The sequence below is a fragment of the Anoplopoma fimbria genome, chromosome 6 (genome assembly GCF_027596085.1).
Source record: "Anoplopoma fimbria isolate UVic2021 breed Golden Eagle Sablefish chromosome 6, Afim_UVic_2022, whole genome shotgun sequence".
NCBI classification, from domain to species: domain Eukaryota; kingdom Metazoa; phylum Chordata; class Actinopteri; order Perciformes; family Anoplopomatidae; genus Anoplopoma; species Anoplopoma fimbria.
This window is the reverse complement of record NC_072454.1, coordinates 20,083,462-20,101,796: the sequence shown is the minus strand read 5'-3', so window position 1 is coordinate 20,101,796 and position 18,335 is coordinate 20,083,462. Positions and strand designations below refer to the sequence as shown.

Below are 18,335 nucleotides of genomic sequence, written 5' to 3'. Positions count from 1 at the left end.
TACCTGGTCTCACTCCTAACGCGTCAAATACCAACGGTTGGTCAGGAGTCTGATATCGACCCACAAGGCACCCTTTAATTACTGTGTGAGGCAAACCGGGCCTTCAACTGACTCCAATTTAAACCCGATCCGCGTCATTATCAGAGGGTCAGAACAACTGATGTATTATAAAGGGAAGGATGGTCCATACGATGCAGGCAGGAGGTGAGTGGGTCAAACAAACAGGACTTTTGTCCAGGAGACAGCTGTTTGTGTCCCTTGCCTAGCTAAACGTTAATGTGGATATTTTGTCATGCGGTGTAAATCATGTGAGTCATTAGTGTTGTTAGTCACATGACTGGTTAGTAACTCGCTAGTCTCTGCCAGTGTATGAATATGGGTAAATGGGTGTTACATGTAGTGTAGAAGCGCTTTGAGTGGTCGGAAGACTAAAAAGGTGCTATACATTTGCAAGTCCATTAACCATTTAGTCACTTAGTAGTGATGTGTTGTTATTTAGTTAACTAAGGGGTTTTGTTGCCTAAACTGAACTTCCTGTGAAGGCAGAAGTTTATTTTGAAAGGACAAGATACATATATATATATAAATATAAGGACTTGAACCTGACACGCCGTCCCTGTCACGTACAAAAATAATGCTGAGGGGAACCTAGACCGTCGTAGTTTGAAGCTCAGGACCACTGACCAATCGCCAGTATCTAACAGGTTGGTTGTGAGAATGAGTTGTCAAATAAGCCGGTTAATCCATTCAGCAGATGAGATCCATTGTTTCTGCAGTGTGATGGTTTAGCTGGTGTCGCTGAGAGTGGCCAGTATGGAGCTGGCCTGCGAGGCAAGTTTACTGCTGCTGTGATCTGTCAGCTTACTGAGGCTCTCCTTCATGTTCACAGAGTTCAACTCCACCTTCATCACACCTGGAGCAGACATGACGGAGAGAAGAAGGGAGAGAAGTGTGAGATGGATTGCAAGTAGTAGTGGTAAAAAACATGTGATATTATTGTACTCAAGCTGTTCTCCTACAGCCTATGATTGGACCACACCTGAAGATCCATTTTAGAATCAGTCTAAGAGAAGATTAATAATACTGTCACACCCAAAGTGCTTTCAGGTCACACTGTTTGTAGCTATAGCTACAAAAAGTAACCGCATACAACCCAGAGAATCAATTTGTATGTAATCCATGTAATCATGAGCCTTTGGTTATTTAAACCCTGGACTGTTCCTGACCCAACAAGTTTCTAAAATGAAACTCCTGTGTGTCATTTCTGTTATGCATCATGAAAATATTTTTATAAACAATTCAAAATCTCTCTCTCTCTCTCTGTGTCTTTCTCTCTTTGAATTTAATTCAATTCAATTGAATTTAATTGGTTGTATTGGCTGTACATATCGACCAAGCATATTTAAATGTTTAAAAGTATTAAAATCAATAAAATAAAATAAAACATCAAGTCCTCTTGGAGCAATACCAACAGGAAACAGAGCAAAACTAACAAACAACCAGCAACAAAAATAAAGTGCAGGAGACTATCACCAGGCCTTTCTCATTTTCCAATTGTGTGCTTCCTCGATTCCTTTCCTCGAGTTCTCGCCTCATGCCTTAATGCTGCCCATGGGTGACGCGACAGGAGGAGGTAAGGAAGAGACACGAGGAGAGAGGAGTCGAGTAAACAGTAACAAATGAGACATTGTTGCCTCTGAGCATCATTTCACAGAGACTTCAGTTAAATATGACGTTTGTCGCAGCTTTCCAATTTTTTGGATCTACTGCTGTTTTTTATGATCTCTGACATTTTACATATTTACCAATCATTCAATTCACAATGTATCATGATGTGACAAGAATGATTAGGTGTGTGTGTATATATATAAAAAATTATATAAATATATATGTATATTATTGTGTGAAGTACTACATGTTTGTTTGAAAATACGATACATATGAAGAGTGATATATTATATACAGTCTATATGATTGAGTAATATTATATACATACAAACAGACTCCTGTCTCTCTATATGACAACATGAAATACTGCAAATTAGTGCTGAAAGCAAGAAATTGTTTATGATTTTTTTTATTTGATGTCAGCAGCTGTTTACGTCATCTATCAGTATTATATCAGTTGAATTGGATAAAGCCAACATTAAATATAAAGACATAATTCTTATTAAGGTGAATGTCATTAAGAGATGCGGTTAGAAAAAGCCTTATGACTGTGGAGGGCAGAAAGTTTGTTCATGCATCTGAGTTCCGATCATCTTTAATACCTACAAGTTATGAATACAAAAGGAACAGTTACATTTTTGGAGTCCTGCCATGAGATTATTTATTTATTATGTCAGATCATTACAGCTATGTGTCATGCCTCTTTCATTTGTTTACTTCTGCAAAGGATGCCTTGTAGGAATTGGCAAAATAGACTGCTGCCGGCTCACAGCTCTGATGACTTGTCTTCATCTGAGACCTGTGGAAAACCTTTGGCCTTGCTATGAAAATAGATATTTTTTTTATTCATTGCCTTTTTTGTCACATTTGGCGAGGAAGTGTAGCTCTGTTTGAGGCTCTCTGAGGGTGCAGTGAGAGAACAGCCTCTGCTCTACTTTGTCACGGTTCTTTTTAATTGTACCTCAGCATGCTCCAATAATGGTGTACTGTCAGCTTAGAGCCGGACAGCAATGCATTTAGCTCTGTGCTCTTGTTTTTGTTTGCCAATAGGCTATGTAGTTTAGTTTTAACTGTGTTGTAATTTGGTAGAGTCTAATTGCTGGTGCGTTCTGTTTCTCAGGCCCTGATGTGTTGGTGGAGTAGGTTTTTGAGCTCAGCCTCAGCACCATCTGCAGAAGTGGGTTCTCTTGGCACTGCAGGGCTTGGTAATGATAGGAGAGGGGGTCGCTATGCTTTAGATGTGTCCAAAATGTAATGGCGCTTCTTTGCATTTTTATTGTTAGTGGATATTGGCCTAAATCTGCTCTGCATGCATTAATTGTAGTTTTCCTCTAGATATGCAGGAGAATCTTTCAGAACTTTGCATGTTTATCCCATTGAGTGTGATATTGTTTTGTAGGGGGGGCCAACACATCACTGTCATAGAGGGAAAAGGGTTCAATAACACACTCAATTAGTTTTGGACACATTACGTTTTTTAATAGCATCGAAGCAGGCTTTCTCTCTCAGCTCGTGAACTTCCTCATTAAAGGAACTTATTTTTAAACCTTGGTCATTGTAGTGTGTGTTCTCCCCTACCAACTTTGGTAGAACATCCTGAGATCTGGTACTTTTTTCTGTCAGACCGACAGTACTACTCTAAAAGGTCAAGCTCTGCTGTAGGATGTAAGCAGATTTCCCTGTCTCTGTCTTGCTCTCTTTTCATTGAGTCTGTAGATTGCTACAATGAGAGGGAAATGGAATTAGGGAGGAAAGTTCTATTCACAACCACGAAAAGCAGGCTAACAAACCGTGTCTGTCTGTCTTTGCTCCGTTTCAGAACTAAGAACAGCACCGCAACTGGCTCCGAAATAGCTAAGCGATGTATGTGTCACATGGATCTGTGGCAATGATTTTGCTTTTGTTATTTCTATATAGATACATAAAGCTTTCATGATGTATAATCACCTTTAACTCAGATTCCTTGTGTTTTTGTTAGCTTAGAATGAGCCCTTCATATCTACACAGGGAGCAGTTCCACAGAGTCTGTCACGTTGCGTTCCTGTGTTTCTACAGTAGCCCAGAACGGACGAAACAAACATTACGACATTTGCAACCTCACCACTGCCTGCCGCTAAAACCTACACACTGCTTCCTTAATGTGCTATTGAAACACTGCAGATTGCGCAGATGTCACTGAAAAAACATGCTTCAACATCTCAAATGTTGTGGTGGAATCTTTTGAATGTGTTAGTAACCGTGCTGGTTGAGTTTTTGTTTTTCCAGCAACATGTGCTTTTTGTTTACACTTTGATCATGTGGTGTTGTCATGTGTTTTCTGTTTTTGTTTTGATAAGTCATGTGGCCCTGACTCCACCCTGTCTTTGTTTGTTTTCCCACCATTTTGTGTGCACACCTGATTTCTGTTTGTGGTGATTGGTTTGTGGGTATTTAAGTCCGGTGTGCCTTGGAGTCTCTGCCAGATCGTGCCAGTTAATACTTGAGCCTTTCCAGCGTTCCGTTAATCTTGTTATATTCTGTCTGCCTGTGATTTTTGACCTTTGCCTGATTTTGACCTGCCCTGTTTGGATTTTGGATTTTGGATACCTTTGCCTTGGACTCTGTTCTGACTTTTTGGATTTTTGACCTCTGCCTGCCTATTGACTACGAGACTGTTTTTGCCCTTAGGATTGTTGCTTGAGAACTAAATTAAATATACTCTGAACCAAGAGCTGTGTGTCTGCTAGTGGGTCCTTTTCTACTGAATCCTTAACAGTACGATCTGGCCAACATGGACCCAGCGGAACCAGCTCAGTTCAAGACAGTACTCGAGCAACATGGAGTCGTGCTGGGGAGACAACAAGAGCTACTAGAGGGGATTGGAAGAACGGTAGGGGCCATGTCAGCTGGTTTCACAGACCTCGCAGCCCAGGTACAACAACTTCAGCTGTCTCAAACCCCACCGCCACCACCTCCTCAGCAGCCTGTTCCACCACGGCCCACTCTGCCTGTCTCAGAGCCCCACCTGCCCCCCAGAACACTATTCAGGGGAACCCGGAACCTGTCGTTCGTTCTTGTCTCAATGTGACCTGATCTTTCAGTTACAACCATCTGCTTTCCCTACAGAGCAAGCAAGGGTGGCTTACATCATCACCCAGCTGTCCAGGCGGGCGAGAGAGTGGGGCACAGCAGTCTGGGATGCCAGAGCGACGTTCTGTAACTCTTTCACCACATTCTCAGAGGAGATGAGGAAAGTTTTTGACCATTCCAAACATGGCAGAGAGGCAGCACGGGAGATGCTGCATATTCGGCAAGGTAATCGCTCTGTGTCTGACTATGCCATAGAGTTTCGGACTCTTGCTGCCTCTAGTGGATGGAATACTGAGGCCCTTTTTGATGTGTTTTTCAATGGCCTCTCTGAAAATCTAAAGGATGAGTTAATTGCCCAAGAGTCTCCCATCAACTTTGATGCCCTTGTGGACCTGGCTATCCGTGTGGACTCCCGGCTGCAGCTGCGCCGCAGGTGGAGAGCTTCCAGTGGCCCGGTTAGAGCACCCAGTGAGGGGACAACTCCTCAACCTGCCTTGCCTACTCTACGGGCTCTGCCTTCCACTGCACGTCCAACCCCGGATCCTGAGCCTATGCAGATTAACCGCTACCACATCTCTGCTGCTGAGAAACAGCGAAGACGCAGCTCCAACTGCTGTTTGTACTGTGGGGAGACTGGTCACTACGTTTCCTCCTGCCCAGTAAAAGACGAAGCTCATCAGTAGGACGAGGAGTACTGGTGAGCGCTGCCTCTTTCAAGTCCTCCTCGGTCCTTCTCCCAGCCTCTTTAGAGTGGCGAGGCCAGCAACAACAGCTCACTGTCCTCATTGACTCTGGGGCTGATGAGAACTTTATTGACGCTTCCCTGGCTGCTCAATGGAAACTGCCTCTCCTTCCTTTACACTCTCCCCTTGTGGCCAACGCCCTCAATGGTAAGAAGCTGGCTGATGTTACCCATGTTTCTGCTCCTGTGTCCCTGCTTGTTTCTGGCAATCATCATGAATCGATCCAGCTCCACATCATTGAGTCTCCTCATGCTCCTGTAGTCCTCGGTCGTCCCTGGCTGAGGAAACATAATCCTCACCTTGACTGGGTTAACAACAAGATTCTGGGCTGGAGCCCATCCTGCCTATCTCTCTGCCTCCGCCGAGCCTACATTCCAATTCCCCCAGTAGGGGACCCCCCAGGAGAATTCCCTGACCTGTCTGCTGTCCCTCCTGTCTATATGGACCTGAAGACCGTTTTTAGTAAGTCCCGAGCCACTGCTTTGCCACCTCATCGCCCGTATGACTGTGGCATTGACCTCCTACCTGGCACGACGCCACCTAGGGGCCGACTCTACTCCCTTGCCCGACCCGAGACGGAGGCCATGGAGAAGTATATTCGAGATTTGTTGGCTGCTGGCATAATTCGTCCCTCGTCCTCTCCTGCAGGGGCAGGATTCTTTTTTGTGGGCAAGAAAGACGGCTCTCTTCGCCCTTGCATTGATTATCGGGGTCTCAATGACATCACGGTCAAGGATAGATACCCTCTTCCCCTCATGTCCTCCGCGTTCGAGCTTCTCCACGGATCCTCCATCTTCTCCAAACTGGACCTCCGAAACGCTTACCACCTCGTTCGGATCAGAGAGGGCGATGAATGGAAGACGGCGCTTAATACTCCTACTGGCCACTATGAGTACCTGGTGGTTCCTTTCGGTTTGACCAATGCTCCAGCTGTCTTTCAAGCTCTGATTAATGATGTCTTGAGAGATATGATTAATGAATTTGTGTTTGTTTATTTAGATGACATTCTAATTTTTTCTCGCTCCCTTTCTGACCATGTCCACCATGTCCGCCAGGTCCTCCAACGCCTCCTTGAGAATCAGCTCTATGTCAAGGCAGAGAAGTGCGAGTTTCACCGCACCACAGTTTCCTTCCTGGGGTATGTTGTCTCTGCCGGAACCATAGAGATGGACCAACAGGAAGTCAGGACAGTTGTGGAATGGGTCCAGCCGACGACCCGCCGGGAGCTGCAACGCTTCCTGGGGTTCGCTAATTTCTATCGCCGTTTTATTAGAAACTACAGTGCCCTGGCTGCCCCTCTCACTGCCCTTACCTCGACGTTGGTTCAATTCACCTGGTCACCTGCTGCGGAGAAGGCCTTCCAAGAGCTGAAGAGGCGATTTACCTCTGCCCCGATCCTGATACAGCCTGACCCAGACCGCCAGTTCATCATGGAAGTGGATGCCTCGGATGTAGGCATTGGCGCCATCCTTTCTCAGCGTTCTGTCAAGGATGAGAAGGTCCACCCTTGCGCCTTTTACTCCCATCGCCTCTCCCCACCAGAGCGCAACTATGATGTGGGCAATAGAGAATTGCTGGCCGTCAAGTTAGCTCTGGAGGAGTGGCGGCACTGGCTTGAGGGGTCAAAAGTGCCGTTCCTGGTATGGACTGACCACAAAAACCTTGAGTACATTCGTACTGCCAAACGTCTGAGTTCCCGTCAAGCCCGCTGGTCTCTCTACTTTTCCCGATTTAATTTCACCCTGTCCTTTCGCCCCGGATCAAAGAACGGCAAAGCAGATGCCCTCTCCCGCATTTTCCCAACTCCTGATAGCCCTGACGAACCCGTGAACATCCTCCCAGACCACCGTTTTGTTGGGGCAGTTCAGTGGGAGATCGAGACCTTGGTGCGCGCCGCCCAACAGGACAATGCAGCCCCCAGTCACTGCCCTGTTAACCGCCTGTTTGTCCCTATGTCCCTCCGTTCCCAGGTCCTGCAGTGGGGTCATTCCTCCCGGCTTTCCTGCCATCCTGGAGCAAGGCGCACCAAAGCCTTCATTTGCAGGAGGTTTTGGTGGCCAACCATAGGGGAGGATGTCCGTGCCTTTGTCTCTGCCTGCTCTGTCTGTGCTCGGAGTAAGACCTCCACACAACCTCCGTCTGGTCTCCTGCAGCCCCTGTCCATACCCAAGAGGCCCTGGTCCCACATTGCACTGGATTTTGTTACTGGCCTCCCTCCATCAGACGGTAACACAACCATTCTCACGATTGTTGATCGATTTTCTAAATCCGTGCACCTCATCCCATTGCCTAAACTCCCCGCTTCATCGGCCCTTTCCCCATTTTGAAAGTCATTGGCTCTGCTGCTGTCCGACTCAAACTCCCCCCCACCCTCCGCCGCATCCACCCCACCTTCCACATGTCCAGGGTAAAGCCCTTCATCTGCAACCAGCTCTGCCCTGTTCCCAAGCCACCTCCTCCACCACGGGTCATTGATGGCTCAGAGACTTTCACAGTTCATCAACTCCTGGACGTTCGTCGTCGGGGTCGTGGCCTCCAGTTCTTAGTGGACTGGGAGGGTTATGGCCCCGAGGAGAGATGCTGGGTTCCATCTGGGTACATTTTGGACCGTACCCTTGTTAGAGACTTTCTAAAGACTCATCCCATTCCCCCAGTTAAGACGCCAGGAGGCGTCCGTAAGAGGGGGGGTACTGTTAGTAACCGTGCTGGTTGAGTTTTTGTTTTTCCAGCAACATGTGCTTTTTGTTTACACTTTGATCATGTGGTGTTGTCATGTGTTTTCTGTTTTTGTTTTGATAAGTCATGTGGCCCTGACTCCACCCTGTCTTTGTTTGTTTTCCCACCATTTTGTGTGCACACCTGATTTCTGTTTGTGGTGATTGGTTTGTGGGTATTTAAGTCCGGTGTGCCTTGGAGTCTCTGCCAGATCGTGCCAGTTAATACTTGAGCCTTTCCAGCGTTCCGTTAATCTTGTTATATTCTGTCTGCCTGTGATTTTTGACCTTTGCCTGATTTTGACCTGCCCTGTTTGGATTTTGGATTTTGGATACCTTTGCCTTGGACTCTGTTCTGACTTTTTGGATTTTTGACCTCTGCCTGCCTATTGACTACGAGACTGTTTTTGCCCTTAGGATTGTTGCTTGAGAACTAAATTAGATATACTCTGAACCAAGAACTGTGTGTCTGCTAGTGGGTCCTTTTCTACTGAATCCTTAACAGAATGTGTGTTTTAAAAAAATCAAAACACGTACTGGAGTTAGCAAGGCTGCAGATGAGACCTAAAGCACTGAACTTGACTTCAACTGCCCCAACTGGATCCTCCAACATCTTCTTCAGCATGGGCAACAGCTCGGCCTCCTGAAACAGATCCTTCACAGACTCTGTAGTCACACATACACACACAAACATATAGGGAAAAACACATGTAAATGCATGACTAAATAAAAAATAAAAAGTTGTCATGTATCTTTACTAAATTATTAATATAGCTCCTTTCATTCATGCAGCCCAAAATGACACCAAATAAATAAATGATAGACAAATATTTCGCCAATAAGGTTACTAAAATAGGCCCAAGAGATAGAAATAGCAGTTATAAAAAATAACTTCTCAACCTTAAACAAAATAAAAATAACTAATACTAATTTTTCTGTCATGCTTTTCAAATTTGGGCCGAGAACCTTAGTCTTTGAAATAGCTTTACCAATGTCAATGGCAGATGCTATCGCCAGGGCAACCAGGGCCTCATTCTGCATGATGACATGTTCACTTGTTGCCATGGAGATAAGGTGCCGAACCCCATCTGCTTTGGCTACAGCATGGATAACTTCCTGCCAGAGAGAGGAAATCAACTCATTAAAGTTGTTCAGTTAATGAGTGTGTTTGTGTGTGTGTGTGTGTGTGTGTGTGTGTGTGTATATATATATATAGATATATAGATATATATATATATATATATATATAAAAAGATATATATACCCACTGCCATTACTTTAAACTTAAACACACTGGGTATGATTACCAAGAAGAAAGAAATGAATAAATTGTTCTCATGCTAGCTTGCATTCAGAAGAGAATACTTGGGCTCACAGGGCTGCGGCTGTGTCTGATGAGGGCAGCCAGGAGGCGACTGGCTTCTCCTCTCACTCCTGCGTGGTCTTTGGCTTCACACCACTCCATGACCCGAGCCAGCAGCACAGCGTCCCTCCCCAGCACCAGAGCTGCCTCCTCTGACACACACAGCACAGCAGAGAAAAGGGCAAATACATTTAGACACATTCACAGTACAGGGGAGAAACACCCTATTCTTACCACTCACTGGGTGGTAAAATGTTAAATTTATGATGAGGATGGTGCTAGATGAACCATATATAATGTAATGGATTCATCCCCCTGGAAACATGAATGTGCTACACAAACTGTTGGGATGGACCAAACTAGACAGCTAAAGACGTCACCTCGGCCTCTTGGAAACTGTGATGGGAATGTTTCACTATTTCCTGTGTTACAGACCAAATGAGTAATCGATTTATCAAGAAAAAACAGACTTGTTGTCCCAGCTGACAAGGGAGGATGTAAATAGAGTTGGGAAAAACAAACCCTGTCTGACTTTTTGTTGTTGTTAGTTGTGTGATTGTAAATGTCTCACTGTTTGTATGCTGTGTTAACCTCTGTTTGGCTATTGAGTTAAATCTGCCTGTTAGATACCCACAGGCACATGGGGTGTCTAAGGGTTATTACAGTCATGGCAATGTGCCCATTCAATTTCAACGATTCCTGTGTCAAAATGGAAAATTTGGCCTTGTTGTAGCACGAGAGGAATTCATCTCGGGCTACTCTTAAAGGAGCAGTACAAGATATTATGATCATTAATATCTCATCATCAGCTATCATCTATGTAAATATAGAGAGGAGTAATGTCTACCTAAGCAAAGAATGAAGTCTCTCTCTCTCTGTGTGTGTTGTTATCAGAGCTTCTCCTCTCTTTGCTCACATAGCCGACCGGCCACATGCCTTATAGTGCATGTGAGTGCATGTGAGCGTGCCCGACTGGTTAGCTCACATCCACCAAAACGCACAACCCACCTTCTGGTTCCCCCACAGGTAAACACTGTTAGCTCTGTCAGCACTATTTAATCTGTAGTTTGTACTGTTAGCATTTTTAGCAGCATTAGCATTGCATTTTACACCTTTGAGTACTGAATGCTCAACGTGCTCACCTTGTCCGTCCACCATCATGCGTAGGGTGCCCAGCAGTTTGAACTGAACTGGCGGCATGTCGGAGCGCAGCAGGCTCTTTATCCTTTCGGTCACCCCGTCCTCCAGCATTCGCACTTTGTTGGTGGCTGAAAGACACAAAGCATCCATGCCATCTGAATATAATTGAAATGATAGAATTAAACACAATAAAAAAAAAATTCAAGAATCTTTTTAAGAATGTGGACAGTTTTGGTGGTTGATGTATCTTTTCTGACTTTTGCATACCTGACTTGTTTCAGTTTTTTTAAAATGACTCAGTGAGTGTTTTTCTCGGTGTGAACATGTATCTAGTCCTTAAAAGGACAAATTCCATTTACACAAAAAAATCTCTACTGTTAGTTTTGATCCGTACCAGGGATGGCCAGGTTTCTGAGCGCGCTCAGACCAGCATGTTGAACGGACACGTCTCCTTCGTCGACATGCTGCTCCAACAAGGTCAGGATGTGAGGAACCACACCGAGGTCCAGCATCTTCACACAGTTACTGTCTGACAGAAACACAGCAGGCCAACAAAGACACCTTCAACACCTGATACTGTATTACATCACATACACATCTGCACACTATTGCATCACATATTCTTCTATATACTATTATATAACAGAGTACTAATGTGATTTTGCTTGTTATAGCCACATTAAAAGAGAACTACAGTATATTTTGGGGTGTGTTTGCTTGATTGACAAATGTCTCAGTGGAATGTCCCTTCCATAAACTGTATATAATAATAATGTATTTGTTGACTGATGATATGAAGCCTCAAATTCAATTTAGTAGTATTCAGTTCCATCTTAGATCATGGCCGTCGTCAAGTTGTTTTTTCGCAACCAATGAACAGTAGTTACCATATTTAGAATGTGGAGGAGTGACTCTAAATGGACCATCATTTACTAAATGAACATCATGCTGTCAAACTAGAGATTGAGACCATAAACTCATGTTTACAATGTTTACTGAGGGAATAAATCAAGAGAGAAATAGAGTCATTTTCTCATAGACTTCAATACAATCATACTTCTTTTTGCAACTGGAGGAATCACCCCCTGCTGGTCAGTAGAGAAAATTCAAGTTTCTGCCTGGTCCCGTCACAAACCTGTGATTGAAGTCTTTGATCTGTATTCTTGTCTGAAAAAATATCTCACCGTTCCTGGCGAAGTTGGCGATGGCCAGGGCTCCGGACAGCTGCAGCTGGGTGTTGTGGCTCTGCAGCCAGGACAGAACGTCCTGATACACCAGACCTGATCCCTCACCAAAACACCTCTGCATGGACTCATCTGACACACGGACACACACATCTGTGTTTTGTACAATATAATTATAACACTCTCAAACAGCACATGATTTCTTCCAACAAGTAGCGCTGACATTACCTTCCCTGTATAATCATACCTTGTTTTATAAGGGGGATTTGCTGATTGTTAATGAAGTAATCGAATCACTTAAAAATCAACACTGGTGCACAGACATCAGAGATTTTTACTATTAACAGACACATAATGGTGTGCCCTCTGCCTGGGACACCCAGAAAGGTCCCCCTGTCTAGATTAATAAAGCTGAAAGAGTCATAACAGTGCAAACAACCTGCTTGGCTAGTTTGTTACGTCATGTCCAGCCCCTGCTCTCTCCATTGCCCATCGGGCTGCTGCTGTGGCCTTGTCCCATCTTTTGTTTTATTTTTAAATTAATTTAGTCAAATTGATTAAAATGGATAAAAAAAGGTGGTGCACTGGATCAGCAAAGCAAAAAGCTAAGAAATGAGAAATGAGAAAAATGTAGCTACTTGGGAGCCCCTACTGCGACTCCATCAGGGGGTCGGAGCTACGTTACCATGGAGCCCACACTGTCACTAACTGCATCATTAAGAAATATTATCTAATTTCTGGAAACGAAAAAGTGATTTCAGGGAAAAGCAGACAAACGGGTCTACAATATGTGTTTGTATTATATATCCATTATGTTAAACAGATCACAGTGTAACAGCGAACCACCACATCACCTGGTGATGGTGAAAGAAGACAATGTAATTAAGGAACAACCATATTAGTTTTTGTTCAGTTACAATCATTAAAAGAAATACGTAGCTTTGCTATTATTGGCCAGTCTGCTTTCCTATGGTGAGATTTAGAAAAAGGGTCAATTCTCATTAACTAGGCTCCAGTGTGAGCTATTTGGTCCATGCAAACAAAAAGGATGATGTGATGTGTTAAAATTGGAAAACATATGTTTTTGTTTTGTTCTTCTCTATCTCCTATTCTATCTCTTTTTTTAAGATGACAGCTAATGACAGTTAGTCGACACCACATTTTTACTGCGTACTGTCTGAAGGCATGATGGAGGATGATAGAGCTTGCCAATCACAGCGGAATATGCACAGTTAATTACATGCACTAAGTTGTTTGCTTTGGTAGATCAGATGTATGAGGCAAAAGACAAACAGAAAGGAAGCCAAATAAGGAAATGGTTACCAACATCCAGAGCTGTCTTTGAGTTCCAACTCCTCTTAATTTGTTTTTGTCTTTTTCTTCTTTTCCACTGATCTCCTGTTGTTTCAGGTCCTGCCACTTTCTCAGAGCATCAACTCATTCACCTCAGCTGGTCTTCCTCACCCATCTCCTCACCTGCTGCTCATTCTCTCATTACTCCCTAAGTGTGCCAGATTTACATTTTGTTTACTTGCTCGTGTTAACTGATCTGACTGGTCTGACCCATTACGCGTATTCAATGAATTTTCTGCTTGCTACCATTTTGGATTTGTTACCCTGAGTGACTGAACTCCTGGTTTTACCTTTGACTGCATCCTTGCAACTCAGACAGTCTCGTGCTGTGGTGCTTTTGGGTACAAGTGGGCACCAGTGAACGTTACAGTTGCACCCGGTCACTCACCTCCCAAAAGCAGGGACACGATGAGGTTGGAGGCGATCTTGATGCTGCAGAGGTCGTGTGGGTCAGAACCTCCCTGCAGACCATGAATCATCTCTGATAAAGCCTCTGGTACTCCAGACTCTGCAAACTGCAGCTTCAGCGTATCTGATGGTCAAACACAATTTATTGCATCAATATTATCAGCGAACATAATCTTTCCAATACATATACAACTAAATTAATTAAAATACCTTATTTTATCATTTAGTTTAATAGGTGGCCCATGCACATAAAGAGGAGGGAAGATTAACTCTTGCTTACATGTGTGTAGACACAGCACAGGAAATACAGGAGAATAAATATTTAAAAGCAGTATTGAATGCCCGAGAGCCTTATTGCATTATATTCCATTACATTTTTATATTTTTAATTGCCCCCTTTCACATTGCCATACCTTGGCTTTTGCATAAACAAAGCTCCTGGTTTAAAAATGGGTCAAACAGAAATATCAGTCATACTTGTTCAATCTATAAGTCTTCCCATTTCTTACTGAAGCCTCCCTTCTGTCTTACCGCTCTCGCCCAGTGAGCCCAGTATCTCCAGGATGATGTGCCGGCGTTCTGCATCAGGCGCCCGCTTCAGCTGAAAGGTCAGTATCCCAGCCACGTCCAGCTCAGTCAGGGCATCCCTTGCAGAGTCTGCAAACATAGGGCTCTGTAAGTATAGACGCTGTGGAGGTGGCTAATTACCCTGACTACCAGTTTAAGTGATCATATATCTAAGATACACAGCTAATCTAACACAGCAGCTCTTTGAAAATGTAAATATCCCGCTCTCTGCTTAATGAGGAGTTTTGTTAATGATGAACACACCGGGCAAATACTTTGTTTTTTATGCACAATCGATTTTGAGATTTTAGGCTATTTTGCCTTCTTTCAGGCGCGTGGAAAGAAAATATCAAAGATTCACATTTAGGTGTTTATTTTACTAATATTTGCATCTGTTGATTTCTTCAAAATTCACCGAAAGTTGGCATTACATAACACATATTCAAAATATTGCTATTATGTCACAAAACTGGAAATACAAAAAAAGCGAACTTCAATGGTGATGTTTATTGTTTTTTTTAACATAAAGAAACTCGCTTTAAAACCTTGACAACAGTCCCCCCCCCCATTCTTTTGTGACAAGCTTTGCTTCCTGGTGACATCACTGTATGAGATCAGGCTCATTGTTTTTTCTCTTCCATTATAAAACCAGTTGTTGTAGCACTGAAGAACAACTCAAGTCAGATCTGTGTGTGTTTCTTCATTCTCCCCACTGATTTCTCTTGGCACTGTACACAAACAGTGTATGTTTGTGACCTGTGAGCAGTTTAGTTTCAAACAGCTGACAATAGAAAGCCAGAAGAGGATGAGGAGAACAACCCAGAGATGACTCTATAGTCGGGAGGGACGTGTCTACATACTGAGACGGTGCATTACAAATTACAGCTAATAAATTATGAATTACTAAAGCAAATAATGAAATAATCACCCATGTCAGCCAAGTTACAAAGGGCCAGCAGGCAGACATTGACCAGGGGCTCGTTCTCTGGATACTCCCTTATAATGGACACCAGCCTGGGGATTACACCGCTCTGGACTAACTGGTCCTGTTGGTAGGCTGGGAGGGAGGTCAGATAGAGAGAGAGAGAGAGAGAGAGAGAGAGAGAGAGAGAGAGAGAGAGGGGAAGTGGTTAAAGTCACAGATACAGACAAGTTGTTTTCATTATTTCGATTTTTAACCTTAAAGTCATTATTTCATGTCATGGTTTCAAAGGTTTTGCTGAAATTATAATCAGGTAACTGACGTGGTATTGATAACTGATAACCCAGTTGCCAGTAAAAAGTTGGTCTTGCTTGTTTCTGCGATAAGGTTCGCTCATTCTACTGTGTCGCTTGCTCTGACGGAATACAAACATGTTGTCATTCAACGTGTCCGTGGTTTGCAGAAAAGTAAAATGCCAACATTTTGTCCTGGCGACTGGTCTGATTTCCGAATAAAAATCATTAAATTCAATTGAGTCTTAACTACACATTATGTTACATTTAATAACCTTAATAACATAAGCCAAATACATTTAGACCTGAAGAGTGACACACTGCACACTTCTCATCAGTACACCCTGCTGACAGAGTCAGCGACGTCGGACCAACTCACAGCTGTCGAAGCAGATGCGTCCGATGGCCCGGCCGGTGTTTAGCAGCATCTCCTGGTTATTGCTGCTCAGATGGGGAACCAGCACCTTCACCAGGCCTGCCTCGATGCAAGGCTCCCTGACTGCAGCTACAACACACACAAGGACCCAGCTGTGATGTAGCATGGTACTAGAGCCATGCTTGATGAAATCAAAACCCAAATATGGATGCACATTAACATATATGTATAATATTCAATAATAATCCCTCTCAATCATCAGCTCTGACATACTACTAGTGTGTGGTGGTGTTCTGTACATCTGCCCTCTGTCTGGATTTTCTCTTCCCTTCCTAATTTGCTGTGGAGTATTGAATTGTCTGGGTGTCAGCAAAGAGCCTTTGGCCCCACATGGGAATGTAACAGCCAATGACAGCAGCAGCGTGTGCAGCCCGCTCAGGTCGTCTAATAACCAACTTTGTCACATCCTTCGGCACAAGCATTGCCTCCATGGGCACGAGTCCCACTTTAGCTCTGTCAGACATAAAGCGGCCATATTTGATGGATGAGAACGGGTTGTTATATCATACACCGCTTCGCTCTCTCTCAGCTGCTGTGTGTTTACAGAGGCACACACACTCTGCATTCATTCAGGTTAAATAGAGGTGTGGGTGTAAAATAAGATTTTACTCCTCTGATTCATTGCTTTGTTCTCAACATACACTGTATATTAGAAGTAGACGTAGTCACGTGACGTCACCCGTTGTTTTGTGGAAAGCCGTTTTGAAGCCTCAAGTTTGGTGATTTTGTTCGTCGCCATCTTGTTTGTTTGCTACCAGAAGGGACACGAGAGGGTGGAGCTACCAAACGCTGAATATTTTATGCGACAAAAATGTTACAATTAACTTTTCATGAGGTGAAAACACACTGTGAAAGTGTTAAAGTTCTAAGACGAAAACAAGGAAAAATCCTAGACCGGACAACGCTGTAGTAGTGACCTGTCAATCACAGTGTAGCCCCGCCCTAAAGCATACTCTGCTTTATGGTCTATTCGACTCTAAATGGACTATGATTTACTAAATGAACATCATGCTGTATTGAAGAAGAGACTTTCACACTAACAGTAGCAGTATCCTACCTTCTCTGGCCATCTCTGCCACCACCAGAGCCACCTGGCAGCTCAGGCAGCTTTTGCTCCTTAAGGCTTGAGCCAGTATGGGCAGAATCCCACTTCTGGCGATCTCAACAGCAGCATCCTTCTCTGTGGACACACAAATTCATTTGTTCAGAAAAACAACAATGACCAAATCCCATGATACTGAAAATATGCAGAGTTAGTTTTGGTTAATGGCTTTTAGTCCAGATGGGACTCAGACTTTGACGACTTTGACGACCATCAGAACCTGCTTTCTCTCCATATATGTGACAGACTGACGGACACTGAAAAGTGTGCAACCCTTACACCAATATTCAGAATGCTGGGGCACTTTAACAGAGAGATAAAGCCAGCAATGTAAGATATTAGGTATCTGGAAAGTGCTTACTGTGGGCCAGATTTCATGACCCCGCCCTTCTCTGCCTCTCATTGGCTAAGTCTAGTTGACTTTGTTGGTTGGGATGGTTAAGTTAAAAAAATAATAGGCTATTAGTAAAGCACTTGTCAACGAACGTGTTTATTCTGGCATGCTCTCTATTCCTGTTGTGGCCATCCATGTGAGGCGTGAACCAAACACAACATCATTACCTGCTCAATGCGTTGGCATTTTTATTGTTCCTCAGCACAAAGCGTTTTTAAAAATCATTGCAGCCGTGTATATTGTATGAATTGTATAATGTATATTGTTGCACGTAGGTGGGCACATTCGTGTATGCGGTGGAGATATGTACAGTACAGTAACCTCCCACCCTGCTGGGCTACACAACTCAACCACACAAGCAGGGCATACACATCTACTGTGCCAGCAGGATGGAACAGATATTAGAACTGCAGGAACTAGAATGTGACTGGCCAGTGTGCAACCTGCAGTCATACAGAACGGGTTAGCACCGTGACATTCCCAGAAGACTCAGCGATAGCCGCTAGGAACGTGTGTTTGTGTGTGGGTGTGTGTGTACAGGTGAGTAGCATGACTTACTCTTTTCAAGAAGAGCGGCCAGCATTGTGTCCAAATGAGGCTTGAGCTCCTCTTCAATCAGCTCTGTACTCACACTGATGGCCTTTAGGGCCTCGCTCAGAGAGTCTGCAACACAGACACAACGATACACCATCACCAACAACAAGAACAAAAGTTAAGAATGTACCAGATTCAAAAGACTTCCTTATACTTACATAATCAATTAATACTTTACATTTTTACATGTATAAGGGGATACACCAGGCCAATACTGTTTTTCTTCTTGCACTGATCAATTTTTAAAATTTTGGGTAGTTTTGCTTCCACAACATGTTTCTCCTGGATTCACCAAAAGTTTGCAATACATAATGCCTCATTTGCATATGAAAACATACATTTTCAGAAAATATGTAAAAAATAAATGTTGCCTATTGACCTGTGG

At 43.7% G+C, this 18,335-nt stretch overlaps 1 protein-coding gene across 1 annotated transcript; it reads right to left on the bottom strand.

The window, feature by feature from the left end:
* Positions 1–618: 618 nt before the first annotated feature.
* Positions 619–18,047, bottom strand: si:dkey-191g9.5 (rap1 GTPase-GDP dissociation stimulator 1). Its single transcript, XM_054600777.1, has 13 exons — positions 17,915–18,047; positions 16,918–17,040; positions 15,804–15,929; positions 15,138–15,266; positions 14,174–14,299; positions 13,623–13,766; positions 11,882–12,013; positions 11,092–11,226; positions 10,700–10,825; positions 9,570–9,709; positions 9,184–9,310; positions 8,732–8,860; positions 619–913 (listed from the first exon to the last, which is right to left on the bottom strand). The coding sequence occupies exons 1-13, from the start codon at positions 18,045–18,047 to the stop codon at positions 786–788; spliced, it is 1,698 nt and encodes a 565-aa protein (XP_054456752.1). The 3' UTR covers positions 619–785.
* Between the last annotated feature and the right edge of the window lie 288 nt (positions 18,048–18,335).